The 20986-nt window shown below is 45.7% G+C and overlaps 2 protein-coding genes across 2 annotated transcripts; both read right to left on the bottom strand.

Moving 5' to 3' along the window:
• Positions 1–159: 159 nt before the first annotated feature.
• Positions 160–7567, bottom strand: LOC143853776 (uncharacterized). The gene is made up of 4 exons (XM_077363506.1): positions 7111–7567; positions 6674–6987; positions 349–393; positions 160–192 (listed from the first exon to the last, which is right to left on the bottom strand). The coding sequence occupies exons 1-4, from the start codon at positions 7565–7567 to the stop codon at positions 160–162; spliced, it is 849 nt and encodes a 282-aa protein (XP_077219621.1).
• Positions 7568–14978: 7411 nt separating this feature from the next.
• Positions 14979–18899, bottom strand: EXPA13 (expansin A13). Its single transcript, XM_077365169.1, has 2 exons — positions 18299–18899; positions 14979–15487 (listed from the first exon to the last, which is right to left on the bottom strand). The coding sequence occupies exons 1-2, from the start codon at positions 18796–18798 to the stop codon at positions 15184–15186; spliced, it is 804 nt and encodes a 267-aa protein (XP_077221284.1). The 5' UTR covers positions 18799–18899; the 3' UTR covers positions 14979–15183.
• Positions 18900–20986: the final 2087 nt, after the last annotated feature.

Below are 20986 nucleotides of genomic sequence, written 5' to 3'. Positions count from 1 at the left end.
GTGAAGAGTCTTGAATCTTAAAAACATTAGCAAAATCAACTAAACAAACCAAAAATTAAATCAGATGAACAGATGGCGAAGGAATTATACCCTATGATCTTGAGTACTAAATGCACTATAACAGTACTTTGTACTGTTCATTGGTCTTCTTATAGAAAACTAATGGATCAAACTCAAAGGCGGCAAAGCATCCTGAACACAGACACCATCATCTTGTTTATATTTTTAGATAGTGAAATATAACGAACAGAAGAATTTCATGGGCTCAGAGAGAGCTCGGTGATAGATCATGTTGTTTAAGCATTTTCAACATTTTTCATGGGCCACAATATTGAAACACATACGTACCTTATTAGATGCCATGAGATGCTGTATTTGACACTTCCCTGCCTCCTGCAAATCACAGAAAAAGTTAGGCGTTTTCACATAGGAGGGGTGCATCTAGGGTCGAGTTCAACCTGAAAAAAAGTCAGGTCGGGTCGGGTTGAGGGTTCGGGCAAGCTGACCCCAGAGAAACCCTACATTTTTTTATTATTTCTTTTAGTAAGCTTAAAAACTCGGGTTGGGTGTGGTTGAACTCGGGTCGGAAAAACAAGGGTTCCTCGAGTCGGGTCGGGTTGGCATCAACCCGACCAGACCCTACCTGAGTTGCACCCCTAAATATATAGTAGTTAGGATCATGGTTTTAAATTTCGACGGAAATCCAAAATTCTGGATTTCGGAGGAGACTGACACCAATGAGGTTTTTGTTCACGTATGCCCATGACATAATGTGTGATGCATCGCATATGTAGACAGTGTTCACTGTTCAATTGTCGATTTGGGGTTTTCAGTACTTTGATTGGGTGATCCTAATTGTTAGACCTAAAATCGGTAACAGGTACAGCAGTGGCGTAAGAACTGAGAGCGAGTGACGAGGGAGGTTGAGTATGAGTCCTGTGGTGAGTGCTTAGTCCTGCACAAGGCAAACGAGGTCAGAAGACCAGACCGGATTTTACTCCGGACAGGTCCTTCGACACTCAAGTCAGTATGAGCAAGAGTGAAGGGAAATGTCAGTTTTTAGGGAGAAGAGGGTTTTTAGCATTACCCCTTAGTCTGAGCTTTAGTCCCCTATTTATAGGGAAGATCTGTTGAGGTGTCCTGGACAGGTGTCCAGGACAGGTGGTGGTCTGTGAGAGGCTGGATCTCACCTACTCTGGGACAGGTGGTAGCCTGTGAGAGGCTGGATCTCACCTACTCTGGGACAGGTGGCAGCCTGTGAGAGGCTGGATCTCATCTACTCTGGGACAGGTGGCAGCCTGTGAGAGGCTGGATCTCACCTACTCTGGGACAGGTGGCAGCCTGTAAGAGGCTGGTGTTTTCACACCCCATCAGTTGCCCCCCAGTTTTCCAAGTCATGGAGGGACTTGGGAAAGTGTAGTCGGTTGTTTTTCCGGATGGGCGGATGCTGTTCGGAGGTGAAATGGAAAGCCTGGAGTTCGCAGTCCGGAGGTCGCAGTACGGAGATCGCAGTCCGCAGTTCGGAGTACGGCTTCAACCGGACTGGCTCTTGACGCTTTTCAGAATGCGCCGTATCCAGTCCGGAGGTCGCAGTACGGAGATCGCAGTCCGCAGTTCGGAGTACGGCTTCAACCGGACTGGCTCTTGACGCTTTTCAGAATGCGCCGTATCCAGTCCGGAGGTCACAGTACGGAGATCGCAGTCCGCAGTTCGGAGTACGGCTTCAACCGGACTGGCTCTTGACGCTTTTCAGAATGCGCCGTATCCCCTGTTCGGTTTTTACCGGACTGTTTTTTGTCGTCTTGCGGCCAGTTCGGTGCGGACCGGACTGATTTTTGTCGTTTTGTGAGAACGCGTTATATCCAGTACGGTTTTTTCCGGACTGAGTTTTGTCGTCTTGCGGCCAGTTCGGTGCGGACCGGACTGATTTTTGTCGTTTTGTGAGAACGCGTTATATCCAGTACGGTTTTTTCCGGACTGAGTTTTGTCGTTTTGTGAGAACGCGTTATATCCAGTACGGTTTTTTCCGGACTGAGTTTTGTCGTCTTGCGGCCAGTTCGGTGCGGACCGGACTGATTTTTGTCGTTTTGTGAGAACGCGTTATATCCAGTACGGTTTTTTCCGGACTGAATGCGGAGTGCGGAGTGCGGAGTGCGGAGTGCGGAGATCCATTCTTGGGACGTGAATGTTTACGCGCGTGCTTGATCGTATTGATGGTGGGAGAATGTGTCCGTCATAAATAGGGGGCACGTGGCGCAATCCGGATGACCTCGAGATGCGTGCATCGCATTTATTGCCCCACCGCCTCTTAAAAACTATATAAGGAGGTTTACCCCCCTTCACTTTTTACTTTTTACTTTTCATCTTTTTCCTCTTCTTGCTCTGGGAGTTTCCACTTCTCAGTTCGCAGCTCGCAGTCCACAGATCGCAGATCGCAGTTCGCAGCCCGTAGCTCGCAGTCGCGTTCCAAGATCTTTACGAGCTCCACTCACCGGTATTCCTCTCAGCCCTTCCTTTTACTATGTCTGGTAGTACTTCCACTTCCGAGTCCGGTACGGGGTCCTCCACTAGCAGTAGTTCGGAGTTTAGGATGCCTCAGGAGCCTGTAGTGGCTAGGGCGTCTGATAGGATAGACCTTGTAGATAGTGACGACGGAGGGGATAGGGATGAAGTGTTCTTAGATCTGAATGCCACTCCACCCTTGACTGGCAGTCTCCCGCGAGCAGGAGGGAGTGTTGAGAGCGACGTTGCTGAAGCGTCCACAACATTCCTTCCTGGCCGGGCGGTGATCGCTAGAGCGCGGATGGATGCCGATCCAAAATACAACTTGCGAGCTCTAGTCGAGGAGAACTACCTCACCAGGTCTATGCTGGGAGATATCAGGGATAAATACTGTGTGCCCCCGAGATTTGAACTGAGGGCAGCTATAGAGGGAGACAGAGCCTGCAACGAGAGCCAGGACCTCTGTATTTATGAGGAGTCACTGAGGGCAGGACTCCGATTTCCGTTGCACCCCTTTTTCTCAGCGGTGCTACGATACTACGGACTAGCCCCGGCCCAGGTAGCTCCGAACTCATGGAGATTATTAGTTGGGTTTTTATACCTCGTCCACGGTCGGTTAGAGAGGAGCGTGACTTTGTCACTGTTCCGTGCTTGTGCACACCTGAAGAAGCATAAAGAAGGGGGCTGGATCTACATTAGCCAGCGCCCTGAACGGAAGATAATCACTGGCATTCCTTCGTCGATTCACTCGTGGAAGAATAGATTCTTCTATGTTGTGGATCAGGAGGCCAGTGAGCCCTGGTCCGTCCCTCTAGTGTGGGACACTCCAGATACCTCAAAACTGAGTCGAAAGCCGCTCCTCGAAGGTGAGGACAGGATAACATTCGCCTTGATGCGGAAGGAGATCGAGCAATCGGGCCTCATCCGTTGTAAGGAGTTTTCTGAAGAGGCGATTCTGGTCAGGCTGGGCGTGAGTGCCGCGACTCCAGAACGTATGTAGCTAGACTTGTCTGCAATCTGTTTATTTTTTATATGCTTGCTTCTGACTGCTTGCTTGTCTGGCAGAAATGAAGAAACAATCGACCGTCGAGAAGATAAGACAAGGAGCCCAGCCACGGGCACAGGAGGGTGCTGCACAGGCACAACAGGAGCGCCAGAAGAGAAAGGCGACTGTACTGGGGAGTCCGGCCCCGTCACAGGGCACTCCTCCCCCATCCCAGAGGCCCAAGACTACGGTGAAGCTAATAGGCCCCTTTGCTCAGGGCGGTGGCTCTTCTAAGTCCGGTGGTGCTTCTACCGGAGCCGGTTCTGGGGCTCGTCCTCCTACGGGGATTAGTGAGCACGTCTTTCGACCCAATTGGGCCGTTCTGAAGGATGACACTGCCCTAGGCGAGAGCCGAGTAGCAGCAGAGCTCATGAGCAAGTGTTTGCTGCGGAAGGACAAGCAACAGATCCTTTACGAGCCGCCAGCTACAGGAGAGGAGGCTGTGCTATCCTCAGCTTACCAGGTAAGGAAGTGGTGATCCATTTGCTAACTTTCTGCCCATTTCTTCTTTTCACCACACTGATGCCTGTTTCTTTCTTCAGATCTTGCTCTACTATAATGACCTCAAGGAGAAGAGTAAGAAGTTCTCCCAAGCCATTACTGCATCTGAAGAGGTGAACGGAAAGTTGGCCGCTGAGGTGCAGGAGCTTCAAACGAGCATCGGGCGAATAGAGGAGGAGAGGAGGTTGTTGAAAGAGGATCTGGCCGCAGAGAAGAGGAAACTGGCCAAGGCTGCTGAAGCCATGGAGGCTCAAAGAGGAAGAGCTACTGAGAGGCAGGAGAAGGCAGTGAAAGAGGCCACAGAGGCAAAGGAGGCTGAACTTTTCAGCCTGTCGAGCGAGGCTTATAGTCTTGGATACTACGACTGCCTCCAGGAGCTCCAGGCCTGCAATCCAAACTTAATGATGCAGAACATGACTCTCCCTGCCAGGCCGAAGATTACTGATGAGGAGCCAGATACTCCTGCTGACGCTCCTGCTGACATCACCTCTCTTCCAGATGCTTAGAAATTTTTTTTTTTTTGTTTTGACCTCTTTTTGTAATGGTCCTTGAGACCCTACAGCTCTTACCAGCATATTTAAAGTGAACTTTGTAATGGCCCTCGAGGCCCCACATATTCTGATCAATGAAATCACATTTGTCTGTCTCTGATACTTCTCAACTGAGTGATTTGCTTGACTTTGTCTTTTTAATTTTGATAACCTGTGAATGTGGCTGTTGATAGTCGAATTGTGACGAACTGGTCTTTTAACAAGTACCCAAGTTTGTGAACTAGGTTTCTAGTGAGTACCCAAGTTTTGTGAACTGGGTTTCCAGTGAGTACCCAAGTTTAAGAACTGGGTTTCCAGTGAGTACCCAAGTTTTGTGAACTGGGTTTCCAGTGAGTACCCAAGTTTTGTGAACTGAGTTTCCAGTGAGTACCTAAGTTTTGTGAACTGAGTTTCCAGTGAGTACCCAAGTTTAAGAACTGGGTTTCCAGTGAGTACCCAAGTTTTGTGACCTGGGTTTCCAGTGAGTACCCAAGTTTAAGAACTGGGTTTCCAGTGCGTACCCAAGTTTAAGAACTGGGTTTCCAGTGAGTACCCAAGTTTTGTGAACTGGGTTTCCAGTGCGTACCCAAGTTTAAGAACTGGGTTTCTAGTGAGTACCCAAGTTTTGTGAACTGGGTTTCTAGTGCGTACCCGAGTTTAAGAACTGGGTTTCCAGTGCGTACCCAAGTTTAAGAACTGGGTTTCCAGTGAGTACCCAAGTTTTGTGAACTGGGTTTCCAGTGCGTACCCGAGTTTAAGAACTGGGTTTCCAGTGCGTACCCGAGTTTAAGAACTGGGTTTCCAGTGCGTACCCAGTTTAAGAACTGGGTTTTCAGATATAAAAGTGACACTGAATTTGCAAGAAGATTATTTATTCATAACAACAAATATACAAATTTACAAGATCACCTTTTCACGCCGGATAATTCGACTACTGATAATATTTCCTGAGGTTTTTGAAGTTCCATGCGTGGGGTAATAGGTGCTCCTCCAGTGTCTCTAGCTTGTAGCTTCCTGGCCGGATAACTTCCTTCACTCGATAGGGTCCCTCCCAAGTTGGGGAAAGTTTCCCTACTTTCGTCGGCTGGGAGACGGCTGCCTTTCTCAGGACCAGATCCCCTGTCCTGAATTCTCTGGGGCGAATTTTGGAGTCGTGATAATTCGACACCTTCTGCTTATAAGCGGCGACCCGGATTCGAGATTCCTCCCGGATTTCTTCTAGTAAGTCGAGATTGGCGCGGAGTCCGTCGCTGTTCAGTTGCTCATGGAAACTGATGACTCTGGGAGATGGGGTGCCTATATCAACAGGTATCACGGCTTCGGTTCCAAAAGAGAGGTTGAATGGTGATTCACCAGTCGTCGTGCGAGGAGTGGTGCGGTAAGCCCACAGAACATGGTAGAGCTCATCTGCCCATCGGCCAGCTTTTTCATCCAGCCTCTTCTTTATCCCTTGAAGCAAGATCCTATTAGTTACTTCCGTTTGCCCATTGGTCTGGGGGTGAGCAACCGAGGTGAATCTCTGTTCAATCTTTAGGTCAGAGCAGAACTTCCGAAAGTTTCGGCAGTCGAACTGTTTGCCGTTATCTGTGATTAAGGCACGGGGAATCCCAAATCTGCAGACCACTGCCTTCCAGAAGAAATTCTGTATATTCTGCTCAGTGATCTGGGCTAGAGGTTCTGCCTCCACCCACTTGGTGAAGTAGTCGATCGCCACTACCACGAATATGCGCTTTCCAGAAGCCGGCGGAAAAGGGCCCAAGATATCCATCCCCCATACTGCAAAAGGAAGTGGACTGATAATTGGGGTCATCGCCACAGCAGGCTGGTGGATGGTGGGGGAAAATTTCTGGCACCTCTCGCACTTTTTAACCAGATTCAGCGCGTCTTGTCGTATGGTGGGCCAATACAATCCTCTGAGGAGTACCTTTATTGCCAGGGCTTTGCCCCCCAGATGTTCTCCACAGATTCCTTCATGAGTCTCTTGCAATGCGTACGCGGCGTCGCTTGGTCCCAGACACTTTAGGTACGGGAGAGTGTAGGACCTTTTATACAAAATGTCACTGCTGAGGGAGAATCGGGCAGCTCTCTGTATCACCTTACGGGCTTCCTTCTTATCTTCGGGAAGCTTTTCGTCCCGTAAGTAGTGAATGATCTCGTCCATCCAGCACGGCTCGTTCTCCACCTGCATTATTTCTGCGGCTTCTCTTTCGATGCTAGATCTTTGTAGGAATTCCATACGTATTCTTCCAAGGGTGGTGTACCCAGAGGCAGCCAGCTTCGACAGTACATCTGCTTTGGTATTTTCTGTTCGTGGTACTCTGATGACCTCAAAACTGGCAAACCGGCCGGAGAGTTGATGAACCTTGGCGAGATACTTAACCATACGCTCATCTCGAGCTTCATAGACCCCTTGGATTTGGTTTGCTACCAGCTGCGAGTCGCAGTATGCTTTTAATGTCCGTGCGCCGGTCTGAATTGCTAGGTTCATTCCGGCAAGGAGGGCTTCATATTCTGCCTCATTGTTGGACGCACGGAATCCGAATCTCAGGGCGTAGTCCGCAGTGAACTCATCGGGCCCGGTAAGGACGAGGCCGGCTCCACAGCCACTTTTATTTGAAGATCCATCGACGTATACCTCCCAGACTGGTGCGTTGGTCATGGTGTCCGGTTTGGTTGGCTGTCGCATGATCTCCTGAGGTTCTCCTGCTATACATTCTTCAGGGGCTGCCTTTTCTGTAACTGGGAGCTGTGCCGCTTCGGGGTCGACGACCTGTTGGGGGATGGTACACTCGGCTACGAAATCTGCTAGCACTTGGGCTTTGATAGCTGGTCTGGGCGCGTATTGAATATCGAACTCACTTAGCTCTACGGCCCATTTTACAAGTCGCCCGGAGATATCTGGTCGATGGAGGACCTGTCGAAGTGGCTGGTCAGTCAAGACCTTTACAGTGTGAGCTTGGAAGTATGGCCTTAGTTTTCTGGCAGCCATTACCAGCGCGTAAGCCAATTTCTCGACCCGCTGGTACCTTATTTCTGCGTCGTGAAGAACCTTGCTGACATAGTAGATTGGTTTTTGCTGGCGGTGCTCTTCGCGGACGAGGACAGCTGCCAGTGCCGTGGAGCTAACGGAGAGATACAGAAATAACTCCTCACCTGGCTCCGGCTTTGTCAATAATGGCGGGGAGGACAGATACCTTTTCAGCTCGTCGAAGGCAATCTGGCATTCTTCCGTCCAGGGCGCAGTCTTGAGCCCCTTAACCGCGCTGAAAAAGGGCAGGCATCTCTCCGCCGATTTGGAGATGAAGCGGCCCAATGCCGCTATCATTCCCGTGAGCCGCTGAACTTCTCTGATGGTTCTTGGGGCGGTAAGCTCTATCACAGCTCTGATCTTCTCAGGATTTGCTTCTATCCCTCGCTGACTCACCATGAATCCCAAGAACTTCCCCGAGCTGACACCAAAAGTGCACTTGGTGGGGTTGAGTTTCATGTTGTGCTTCTTGAGGACCTGAAATGTTTCTCTGAGATCAGACACGTGGTCCTGTGCGCTTCGACTTTTGACAAGCATATCATCCACATACACTTCCATATTTTGGCCGATCTGGTTCTGAAAAAGTCTGTTCACCAGCCTTTGGTAAGTAGCTCCGGCGTTTTTGAGGCCGAAGGGCATGACTCGGTAGCAATAAGTCCCTTGATCTGTGACGAATGAGGTCTTTGGTATATCCGATTCGTACATCCTGATCTGGTTATATCCGGAGAAGGCGTCCATGAAGCTCAACAGTTCATGACCCGCTGTGGCGTCGATGAGCTGATCGATCTTCGGGAGCGGATAACTGTCCTTGGGACAAGCCTTATTCAGATCAGTAAAATCGACGCAGGTTCTCCACTTTCCATTAGTCTTCTTGACTAGGACTACGTTTGCTAGCCAGTCCGGATATCGAATCTCGCGAATGAAGTCAGCCTTCAGAAGCCTCTCCACTTCTTCTTTTATTGCCTGTCGCCTTTCAAAAGCAAAGTGTCTCCTTTTCTGCTTCACCGGTCTGCAGGTTGAATCGACACCAAGCCTATGAGTGCTGATCTCTGGATCGATGCCGGGCATATCGGCAGGAACCCATGCAAAGACATCTGCATTGCCCTGGAGAAACTCGGTGAGTTGATGTTGAATGCTACTACTAAGGGAGGAACCGGTCAGAGCGACTTTCTCACCGTCCTCCGGGCACAGTGGGATGGAGAGCAGGTCCTCAGCGGGTTGAGTACCCCTGAGTTCGTCCCTTACATCAAGCAGTTCGATTGGCAGTGATTCCACTGCGTTTTTTCCTTTCAGTGCCATTGCATAGCACTCCCTTGATTGAGGCTGATCTCCGCGAACTTCCCCCACGCCATTAGGGGTTATGAATTTCATTTTTTGGTGGTAGGCTGAGGCGACTGCTCGGATCAGATTCTGGCCAGGCCGTCCCAAGATAGCATTATAGACCGAGGTGGCCTTCACTACCAGGAAGTTAACCATGGCGAACGCTTGACATGGTGAATCTCCGACAAGAACAGGGAGCTCGATCTGTCCTACCACTTTTACGACCTCTCCGGAGAAGCCGAACAAATCTGAGTTCGCCGGCCTTAGACGGTCGTCGCCTATCATCATTTTCTCGAAGGCATGGTAGTATAGAATATCCGCTGAGCTCCCGTTGTCCACAAGAATTTTCTTTACCTCCCAGTTAGCAACGAGCATGGTTAACACCAATGCATCGTCGTGGGGCAAAATAAGGCTGTCCAGATCTGCGTCCGAGAAGGAGATCTCATTCTCCGTTCTTGACTTTTTGCTGGTTGTGTGAACGGCGTTAACTTGCCGTGCATATGCTTTTCGAGCAGCAGAGGAGGTGCCCCCAGCGGCTGGTCCGCCCATGATTGTATTGATAACCCCCCTTGGTTGAGATCGGGGTGCCTCAGGCTGCGCGTCGGTGACCTGAGAAGTCTTATCTTGAGGAGGGGGCTGCTGTGATCTTCGAGGGCTACGGCCCTGGGGACTCTTTCCTTTGCGCTCTTGGGTGCGGCCGTCATTCTGGATGTATTTTTTCAAATAACCCCAGCTGATCAGCTGCTCAATTTCTCCCTTGAGCTGCCAGCAATCCTCTGTGTCATGGCCGTGGTCCTTGTGAAACCGACAGTACTTTGAAGGATCTCTTCTGTTTCCCTTGGAGATCATTCTAGGCGGCCACTTCACAAACTCCTCCTCACTGATTGCCGCCAGTATGTGCTTTCTAGAGGTATTGAGAGGTGTGAAGTTCTCTTCTCTTCTCTGAGGGGGTGGAGACTTCTCTTTCCTGGGAGGTTTATCCTCCCTACGCTGTTTAGGCAGATTCTTCTCTTCAGAGGTTATCCTCCGGTTTGAATTAAGAGCTGCCAGTGTTTCTTCCACTGTTATGTACTCTTCTGCCCCGGCCATGAGATCCGCCAGTGAGTGCGGATTTTGCCGAGCCACCGCTCGACGAAAATCATCAGATCTTGCACCGGTGAGGAGTGCGTTCATAGCCGCTGAGGGATCTAAATTGGGCACCTGTAGTGCCTCCCTGTTGAAGCGGCGGACGAACACCTTCAGGGGTTCATTATCATCCTGTCGCAAGGCCATCAGGGATGCAGTCGTTTTCTTCGGCCTACGGCTACTCATGAAATGGCGGACCAGATCCTCTCCAAAATCATCGAAATTGTTGATGGAGTTTGGTTTGATCCTGGAGTACCAGTCTCTTGCCGCGCCAGTGAGCGTCGTTGGGAAGGCTCTGCAGATGAAGCCGTCGGAGGCGCCGTGGAGGAGCATCATTGTTCTAAATGTCTCCAAATGATCCACGGGATCGGTAGTGCCGTCGTACTGAGGGACGGCAGGCATTTTAAATCCTCTGGGTGCTGGAGCACTCAGGACATCACTAGTGAACGGCGTTCTGCTTGAGAACGCTCTGGAGGCGGGCCGGCTCTGATCCTTCGCCAATTCCTCTATTCGGTGGTTCATCTCCTCCATTCTCTGTAGCAGCGGATCCGTTCTGCGGTCTGGGGACCTGATTTTTCCCACAAATGGGCTTGCCGCAGAACCGGACTGACTTTCCGGACTCCTATGACGAGGCCGAGATTTTGCCGGTGGCAAACGATCTTCGTGAGGCCGGCGCCTCTGCGTGGAGCGAGACCGCGATCTTTCGCGGTGATGAGGTTCTGTCTGGGCGTGCCTCACTATGGGGCGATGAACTTGTCTAGCGGAGTGATGAGTTCTGCCCTCCCCATGACGTGATGACTCTCCCCTGTGGACTCCTTGGGCAGATCGCGGGGCCTCTGGAGGAGGTGGAGGGGGTGCTTGAAGTAGTTGTTGGTACTGACCAATAAGGGCCGTCATCTGCTGGAAGAGGGCTTGGACTTGCTCCGAGGTGGGCACGGGATTGTGATGCTCCGAGCGAGGAAGGCTTTGGTCGGCAGATGCTGCCACTACCATCGAGGCGATTCGACCGCTCCGGGTCCTGCGGGGTAGCGCGGCTTGGTCGGTCTGCGCAGAAGCTAACCGCGCACTCTTGCGCCCTGCCATTTTTGTAAGTGAGATATGTAAGAACAACTTTTAGTTCTTAGTCCCACGGATGGCGCCAATCTGTTAGACCTAAAATCGGTAACAGGTACAGCAGTGGCGTAAGAACTGAGAGCGAGTGACGAGGGAGGTTGAGTATGACTCCTGTGGTGAGTGCTTAGTCCTGCACAAGGCAAACGAGGTCAGAAGACCAGACCGGATTTTACTCCGGACAGGTCCTTCGACACTCAAGTCAGTATGAGCAAGAGTGAAGGGAAATGTCAGTTTTTAGGGAGAAGAGGGTTTTTAGCATTACCCCTTAGTCTGAGCTTTAGTCCCCTATTTATAGGGAAGATCTGTTGAGGTGTCCAGGACAGGTGGTGGTCTGTGAGAGGCTGGATCTCACCTACTCTGGGACAGGTGGCAGCCTGTGAGAGGCTGGATCTCACCTACTCTGGGACAGGTGGCAGCCTGTGAGAGGCTGGATCTCATCTACTCTGGGACAGGTGGCAGCCTGTGAGAGGCTGGATCTCACCTACTCTGGGACAGGTGGCAGCCTGTAAGAGGCTGGTGTTTTCACACCCCATCACTAATCATTTGATCAATGTATTTTTCGTTCTTGAATGTTTCATTTATTTCGTTGATTCCCATTTGCGAGTTATTGATCAGACAATTAGTAAGGACCAATCAGAGCAAAGGTTGAGCTATGGTGATCCAAGGAAGCCTCCCTGAAGGGTAAAGTTCAGATCAATCAAAGCTAGGTCCCACTTTTGCAATAAAGGTCCAAATTATTGTAAATCATTCATAATCTTAACCTTCATTTCTCAAGAGGATGGTTAAGCAAAACCAGGTCAAACCAGTTTAGTCACTTTAGTGGAATGAAAATCACTAACAACATTATGGTAGAGCAACAAAAGTTAGGCATAGAGTAAATTTACGTTTGTGTGCTTGAATCTTACCAAGTTATTTGGACTTGGTCACTTTAACCTTATACAAAAATCTTATTATAAGGGAAATGAAAATCACTAACAACAATATGATAGAGCAACAAAAGTTAGGCATAGGGTAAATTTACGTTTGTGTGCTTGAATCTTACCAAGTTATTTGGACTTGGTCACTTTAACCTTATACAAAAATCTTACTATAAGGGAAATGATAAATGCGCCCCCCCCCCCCCCCGGATTGACCGAAATTTCGAAATTTCAGGGTCCGAAACCGGTACCAAACTGAAATTTTAAACCTTGGTTAGGATTGCACCATTTCAAACAAAAACTAGGTTGTGGCACATCAAATGGAGGGTTTGGATCATGCAATAGTGTAAGCCGTACGGTACTTCTTGAAAAATACTGGACCATACGACCACACACCATATAACATCGCCGATTCTGAAGTTGAATATCAACATGCAACTTCAGAAACGAAATCTTGTCTAAAGCAAGTAAAGCTCAGAAGAATGGTTCACTAACAATTGTTCTGGAGTTCACAAGGCATTGGTTCTTATAAACTGTTTTAAAATGCGGATGCGGGTCAAAACACGGCCAAAGCAAATCCTAGTCGACTCGGCACGATGCGGTCGAGTACTTGGTTGATGCGGGGCAAAATGCGGACTTGAACAAGAACATGGGCAAGGTAAAAGAGAGTCGACTCAGGGGAGTCAATGATGATGCAGTGGAGTTTTGAAACTATGCTTATAACCTTGTGGGCCTACTTCAAGACATTCTATGATTTGAATTAAATTCTGCAGGTGTTGTTTCTCAGGCACCATTTCTGCACAGTAGTTGGTTTGTGTAGCCAAGAAAAGTGCACTTATTAAGTTACTATTATCCCGAGACAAAATCAACAATCCTTGAATGAAAAGGACTAAAACCAGAAAGGATAATTGATAGGTCGAGCAGGGGACTGATGCATTCAATCCTTGAGCTGCAGTATCTTTTGGGAATTCATGTGGAGAAGGCCAATCCATGTTCTGAATAGAAGTACACAAAATCTGAATTTTAATCTTCTCAATTTTCAATTGGCACTACCTTATTCTGCCTAGTTATGGGATAGAAATGGTGTGGAAATTGCACCCATGTTGAAGTATCTTGATACTCAGGATTTGATTGAAGAACTCTGAAAAGAGCATTTTCTGGTTTGCCAATTACCTGCAGCTCTAGTTCCAAAGGGTTGTGATATTTTCTCCCTTAGAATTAGAACTTTTCTCACATGAAAACGTTGTGAATGGACTAATCTATGTTTGAATTCAAGTATTCTGTTATCTAAGTTTTGAAATGAGATTATGGAAAGCTATGTTTGCATTATGTATGATCACATTAACATGGAACTTTTTAGTGGAGTGTAACTGTTGACGAGAAGCACTACTCATGCCCAAGTTGAATTATGCCAAGTTACATTTTCCACACTCAGGTTTGAATGATGCAAATTTACATTTTCTTTAAGGAAGATAACAAAAATTCATTGGGGAAAAAAGCAATACAGAAATAGATTACAAGAGCGACTCGACAAGAGAATATCTGGTAGGCACTGTAAATAAGATATAGGCTAGGCAACACCAGAGAAATCCTTTTTTTTATTGAAAGGTGCCAGACCAGGGATATCCTCTGGGTAAAATTTCACATCTAGTTCTTGATACAATCTTTTACTAGATGGATTGTTATTACTGTATACATCATTGATAGAGATGAGATAAAAACAGGTCGATAAAATAATTAACTAGGCAATACTCTTTATTAGATCTCTAATAACTGAAACTTTCCATCTTGCACATAGCTGTAATCTGTTTTGGTACACTGTACAGAACTAAGGCATTCAAGAACCGTCCGAAACTGAGATGCACTGCATCACCCGCATCGAAATGAGCTTCTCATATTCTCTGTGGGTATTTTTTTTCTAGAATGGAGGGTGAGAGATCTGCAATACTAGGTGAGAACCACTTGTTCAATGATCCAAATCATTCTTTTTGGGCCTCATTATTGGTATGGAACTCCTCAAAACTTCTCCAGATTGCATGACTGAGGAGAGGATAAGAAGTGGCTAAAAAGCAGGGAAAAATAAATTGCATGTTGATTATAGTTGATCTTTTCCTTGTTTTTCTGACTTCTTTTACCCTCTCCTCACTAGTCTCTTTAGTCACTCCTCCTCCCACCCTCCACGGTCCTCTCTCACAACTTGGCCTGAATGAAATTTGAAAATTTTCATGACAGCCAAACATATGGCCTTCATGAAATTTGACTATTATGATTAATTATCCCAATGAGGTTTGGTTCACGTATGCCCATGACATAATGTGTGATGTATCGCATATGTAGACAGTGTTCACTGTTCAATTGTCGATTTGGGGTTTTCAGTACTTTGATTGAGTGATCCTAATCATTTGATCAATGTATTTTTCGTTCTTGAATGTTTCATTTATTTCGTTGATTTTCATTTGCGAGTTATTGATCAGACAATTAGTAAGGACCAATCAGAGCAAAGCTTGAGCCATGGTGATCCAAGGAAGCCTCCCTGAAGGGTAAAGTTCAGATCAATCAAAGCTAGGTCCCACTTTTGCGCCCCCCCTTTCATCACTTCATCACTCAAGACACCTAGCAACAGGCAGTGTATCAATGACTGCAAAGGTATTGATGTACTTCACGTCAGAAGTATTCAATGGATTTGATTTCCACGTACACTGCAGTTGGGTGTCCCATGTGATGAAAGGGGCGCATTTATCATTTCCCTAAAATAAATGAAAAGTTAAAACAGATTGCTCACTTCAGATTCTTAATGCAGAAAGAGGTTGGGATAGTCTTGAAAAATGCAGTCAGTCAATCTCCTCAAACTCAAACCTCCCAGCTCTAACAACACCAAAACCACTATTTCCACATGCTGTGAAAAATAAGTAACTTTTCCGTGCTTAGTGTAAAAACATGCACTTTACATGAAGACCCATATAAATTTTCTTCTATATAGTGATATTTTCAACCCCCACAACCTCCCCTCCCCCTCCTACTATCACAAAAAAGGGGGAAAAAAGAAGAAGAAATGGATAAATATTTTCCGTGCTTTTTCTTTCCCTCCTTGTATCTTTATGATTAGAATTGCTTGCCTACAAAGGTCTGGCCAAAATTCCAAACATTGGGTGCTACATTATAAGATGTGAGTGTGATCCCATCACTAGCAGTGACCTCAAATGAGAGGGGTTGATTCTTGAGATCAGCACTTATGTGCCAATTTTGGCCCCAAATTCTAGCCATTGGTAGCCACCCTGTTCTTGAACCTTTAATCTTCACAGCGGCAACATCTCCGGCACCTGCGACATTGCTGATCAGCACCGAATAGAAGTATCCGCTCCCGTCAATTGTAAAACGTATGCCGCCTTCCCTTCTACATTTGATCCTGTTGTTACCAAATCACCATGATTAGAAGGGTAAAATCTGTTAAAAAGACGGATTACCACATGGAATTAATAAACTCAGCTTAGGCAAATCAGTACATTTAACCAAAAAAAAAGCAAATAAGGCGCTTGATATTATGAGAAGCCAGATGTGGGGGTGAGATATCAAAACAAGGTTTTTCTTGCTGTTTAAAAACTCCCCACTTCAATCGTGGACTCGCCCGAGTCAACTCCCTTCTAACTTGGCCGAATCTTCATCCTTGTCTGGTTTTTGCCCAAGTTAATGAAAAATTGGCCAGGTCAATCATTGACTTGCCCTAGTGAACCTAACCATGATCGAGTTCTCGTCGGAGTCATGCGATGCTGGGATACAACCTAACCATTTATGCAAAATGAAACCCGATTCTGGTAATAAAATAGTGTTGGAAAGTTGCCTTAGTTCCAGCCAACTTCCCAATTTTGATGGGGAGGCAATATAGAAACAGCTTTAGGTTTTTAGAAAACCTAAGGCTATAAAAAGATAACGTGTGTATTCTCTTGTAGTGTGCGGCAAGAGTGGAGAGAGAGAGAGAGAGAGATTCTGCTTGGGTTCTTTTTTCTTCTTGGGGTTTTCTCTTGGGTTTTCTTTCGAGTTACAATACGGTCTTGCATTAAGAAGCAAGGAAAGGGTTGCAGGTTTTGGGTTAAATCTATTGTAATCCTTGTATATTGTTTTCTCACAGTGGAAGATCGTGTTTCTTGCCCGTGGAAGTACGCCCGGCCGAACCATGTAAATCTTGGTGTTCGTCTTGTTTTATTGTTTTACCTTTCCGTTTAATTTGTGCACGATCGGATTGGATTTGCCAGGCGGATTTTCTCAGCAAATAGCAATCTAATCAGTTGGGGGTATCAAAAGTGGGGAAAAAAATCACGCAATGCTTTGCATATTTTAACAAAGCTTGATGACATTTTGGTCCATTCTCATTTCTAAACCAAATTGAGAAACAGTTTATTTATGGCCTTTCCGATACGCGGATTTTTGAATCCAGGTTTCTAGTTTGAGAACAGTGTAAAAGATGGTTCATACGATCAAGCTAGTGCCGCATGCTCTCCGGGCAGTGTTTCTTGGATTTTAAGTAAGAAAATCAGGTTCTAGAAACCTCTCCCATCATGAGATTTCTAAAACCTAGTTTTCTTATCTAAAATCCAAGAAACGCTGCCAGGACACAGCATACAATAACCAGATCATAAACCCTCTTTTACACTGTTTTCAAACTAAAAAACTTACGATTCTAAAATCCGCGTATCCAAACGGCCTAATGTTGGCGCGTTTTAAGTAAAAAAAAAAGTGGGAACTATGCCAAACTAACCTCAATAACAACACAGTAACAAACACTTTTGTGATTTCAACACTAAGTAACAAAGGGAATTTTATGGTCATTTGGTACATTACCGACACTACAATTATTTTTCCAATCAGACAATACCAACGAAATGACCATAATGCCCTCTGTGTGAGTTCAAACCTTATTTGATTATAATTAATGGCCGACATCAATTCTGTCTGTCTTAGAATTTCATTAGTTTTATAATTGGTAATGAGCCGCACAAGCCAGTGAGAAGACTACAATAAAGGAGGGGGTGAATGATACCAAAATAAGGTTATTTTAGTCACTTCACTCCCCAAATTACTTACCTGTTACAACAAGCAACATGAACAAATCCACAGAGAAAGTGGGAAAAAAAGAAAAAAGTTGCAATTTACCTCCTACTTGTTTTGGTACTTTCCACCTATCTGATTTTTCTAGAAAATATTCTTAAATAAAAAACACATCCAATGACGTGTACTTTCTTTTGTAATGACACACCTCATTTTATTAAATACCGTTGATAACTTTTTTCTTGAATTATAACAGTCTTCAACAACTAATTAGGAAAATATAAAATAAAGGAGTGCCATTATAAAATCAATGGGCCTCTGATGTTAATTCACATAGTCTAAAAACTCATGAAAGCTTGGCCCGAAGTGAATCACTTAATAGGGATACTGAGAAGACACATGCCGGCGCACGTTAGCAGTGTAAAACAAAAAAGAACTAATGTGTGCATGTGGGTGTGGGATCCACATTGTTGTATCACTTAGCAGATACAAGGTTTCCTTGTTTGATAATGACACTCCATACTTAGATAACCATTATTTATCTTTGTCGTCAGACAACATAACAGCCTGAAAAAGCTGATTCCAACGGTACAAAGGGTTGGAGTGCCATTACCAAAATTGAGAGCAGATATTGATTCCCTAATCCCTACATGTAACCCAACTTAATTTAAAAGAGATGGGTGGAAGTATAAAAACAAAGTCGGTAATGGCACCATGTGCCGGCGCAAGTTGGCAGTGTAAAACCGAACGGAACTAATTCATACAGGTTGGTGTGGGGCCACTATGTAGTGGAAGAGTGACATCGTACCACTAGCGCGTACATAAGAAACTAATATCCACACTCCTCTTTTTTAATAATGGCACTCTATACTTTATTAAGCATTCTTCTCCTTTGATATTGAGAGCATCTTGATTCTTGGATTCTGCATCAGCGTCTACAAGCTGATTAGTGTGAGTACCAAGGACGGGGGAGTGCCATTACTGAAACGAAGGGTGTTGATATAAATTTGCTAGAATTCAAACTATTAATTTGAAAGAGATGGGTGGAAAGTATAGAAACAATAGCTGTGGTCGGCGATAAATAAAAGTTAAACCCAACACTTCCGGCGCAAGTTAGCAATATAAAACAGAAGGAAACTAAGTTACGCAGGGGGGGGGGGGTGTGAAAACTGACCTGCGGTATTGAACGGGCATATTACCGGCCTTCCAAACAGCTATCTTCTCGTAAGCAGCAATAGGCATCACAAAATGCTTATTAGGAGGGTTACAGTGGCCACCCCCATCAGCGGGCAGCCCGTAATTAGGCGGGCAGAAGTTGGTGGCAGTAACAATTTTGGAGGTGCCCGGAATACACCATTTAAGATCCTCAACACAACGTATCTCAAAACAGGCACCGCAGATCTGTCCCCGATCGAAGAGAGCGCTGCTTAATCCGACGGTTGCCATCCCATATCCGCTCTTTAGTAGATCCCCGTACCCACAGGCCCCACCTACTGAATCGATTGGGTCTGTTGCTGCGTAGTAGGTTGCTCGGGCAGATCTCCATTCGGTCAGTTCGGGGGCGGATTGGGTAAAATAGGGGGTTGCTGCTATTAGTAGAAGCAGAAATTGAAGGGTCTGATAGAAGGCCATTTTTTGTTTTGAGAGGGGGGGAGAGGGTTTGTTTTTGGGCATTTTTTTTCCGGTTGTGGGTGGTGATGTTGAGGTGTGAACAGAGTAAAGAGGAATACGGGAAGGTTCTGCTAAAGAACTCACTGCTTTTTTCCTGTTTGGGTTTACTTTTTGGACGTTTGAATGGCAGGACTCTGTAATTTAAAAAGGGGAATGATATATTTTCCCCCTTTGCTTACTTGGGTCACTCCCTTTTGTGTAAATGGTAGTCATAAATACACTGGAAGGGGATGGCTTTAGGGAAGTGAATGGGGCTAATTTATGATTTCCTTCAGAAAAAGGATAAAAATATGAACTTGCCAAGTGACGAGGATGGCAAAACCTAAGGGTGTGTCTGGTTGCACAAAAGCCAGGAGCCTAGGGATTTTGCTTTGCATTTGGGTGACGTGTTCTTGTTCACTTTCCAATAGAGCATTGACATCGACGTCACCTATTTAATCATTGCATGTCTACTGACATGTCACTCTTGTTCCCTCCTTATGAAATTCAAGCAAAAATCCAAATGAAGGATAGACTCTTACTTGAATTTCCTCATAATAGTTCTCTTTCTCACTCTCTCTCTCTCTCTATCTCTTTCATTATATTTGTAATGACAGCAGCCCCTGCCACTATTTTCCAACATTTTTTTTTGAAAATGATCGCTAATTATATTGATAAATGACCGAGGTGGTCATGATACAAGAAGGAACATAGAGAGAGAGAATACATAAATGTAAAAATAGGGTTAAGAGGGGAGATAATAAAAAAAAAGCTAGCACATCCTTTGAGACTCCCTCTCTCGCCAAGATTGGCCACTTGGTTAGTAGAGCGACGAACATGAGAAAGGGACCATGAAAACTGAGCTACCCAATCATACATTTCATCAAAGAGAGGATCAAACCGCCAAGGTGGAGAATGGGATTTCTTAAGCTACTTTGTGATATTGTCAGTCTCCTCCTATTCTCCGACGTTGACAACCACACACACTATTCTCCCATGTAAGTTCCGAGTAAATCCAATGCTCGTCTCCTCCCTATTGAAAATACCAAAACACCCTTATGATTTCTTATTATGATTTTTGCATTCTTTTTAGTCTTTTTAGAACAAATAGAAAGGAGGAAAAGAGAATTAAAAAAAAATCTTAATAATCGCATGAGGAGAAGAAGAATAGAATTTTTTTTTTTAAAGAAAAAAGGGCAAGAAGAAAGAAAAAGAAAGAAGTACAAGAATAAAATCTCCTAAAAAGGGAAGTGATATTTACGTCCCTTTTGATCACCAGGTACACCTAGCTCCAGTGTACGGGGCAATCAAACCCACTGGATTTTTCTGACATCAAGTACATTAGCCCTCCTGATTGTCATTTGTGGTTCTCTCTCTTTTGATCATCAAGTACATTCATTTGTGGTTCTCTCTCTTTCTACCATGTAGATGCGTTTTCAGCATCCCCAAGGGGTGGATCCTTGAGGGATTGGTAGGACACAGTTGTGGTACCAGAAAACAAAACCTAGAACTGGACAATATTTACACACTGTGGTTGGAGCGTGACATAATGGTACTAGAGCCGGGCCTCTCTCTGTACGGTGTGCCAGTGAGGATGCTGGGCCCATGGGGGGAAGATTGGGAGATCTCATGTCGGAAAGGGAGAGAAATTTTGAGGGCTATATATGTGCTTCTCTTTCTACTATGTACACGTGTTTTCAGCATCCCCAAGGGGAGGGTCCTTGCTGGATGGGTCTGACATGGTAGTGCTGCAGGAAAACAAAACCGGAGAGGATAGAAAAACTAGAACCGGACAATATTTACACAATGGGTCAGGGCGTGACAGACTAACAAAGGAAGACACAGATCCATGCAATTGTCAACAGGTCCATGTTTGTATTTATGACGAAAGCTAAGCCCAATTCTTCTTGTTCAATTGATGCCTTTTATTTTATATGCTGGCCCACAATAGAAATAGCACAAAGTATAGTGATCTGGTGATCTTGGCCCTTTATTTTGGATGAAGATTCCATCTACTCAATTAAGGCCATATAAAATCAACATCCAATTATTTATTTATTTGTTTTGGTAAAACTCCTCAAAGAAGCCCCTTTATGGATGGAGGGTTAGTATCATTTGTTTGGAGTGTAACCGGCCATCCCCATATTGATTGATGGTGGCCCACGAGAAAAAAAAAAAAAAAAACCCAACCCTTTGAGAGTGCTATAGCCAT

The sequence above is a fragment of the Tasmannia lanceolata genome, unplaced genomic scaffold, assembly GCF_043159265.1.
Source record: "Tasmannia lanceolata isolate RefF3 unplaced genomic scaffold, GAP_Taslan_0.1 ptg000020l, whole genome shotgun sequence".
Taxonomy (NCBI): Eukaryota; Viridiplantae; Streptophyta; class Magnoliopsida; order Canellales; family Winteraceae; genus Tasmannia; species Tasmannia lanceolata.
This window is presented reverse-complemented; position numbering and strand designations above follow the sequence as displayed.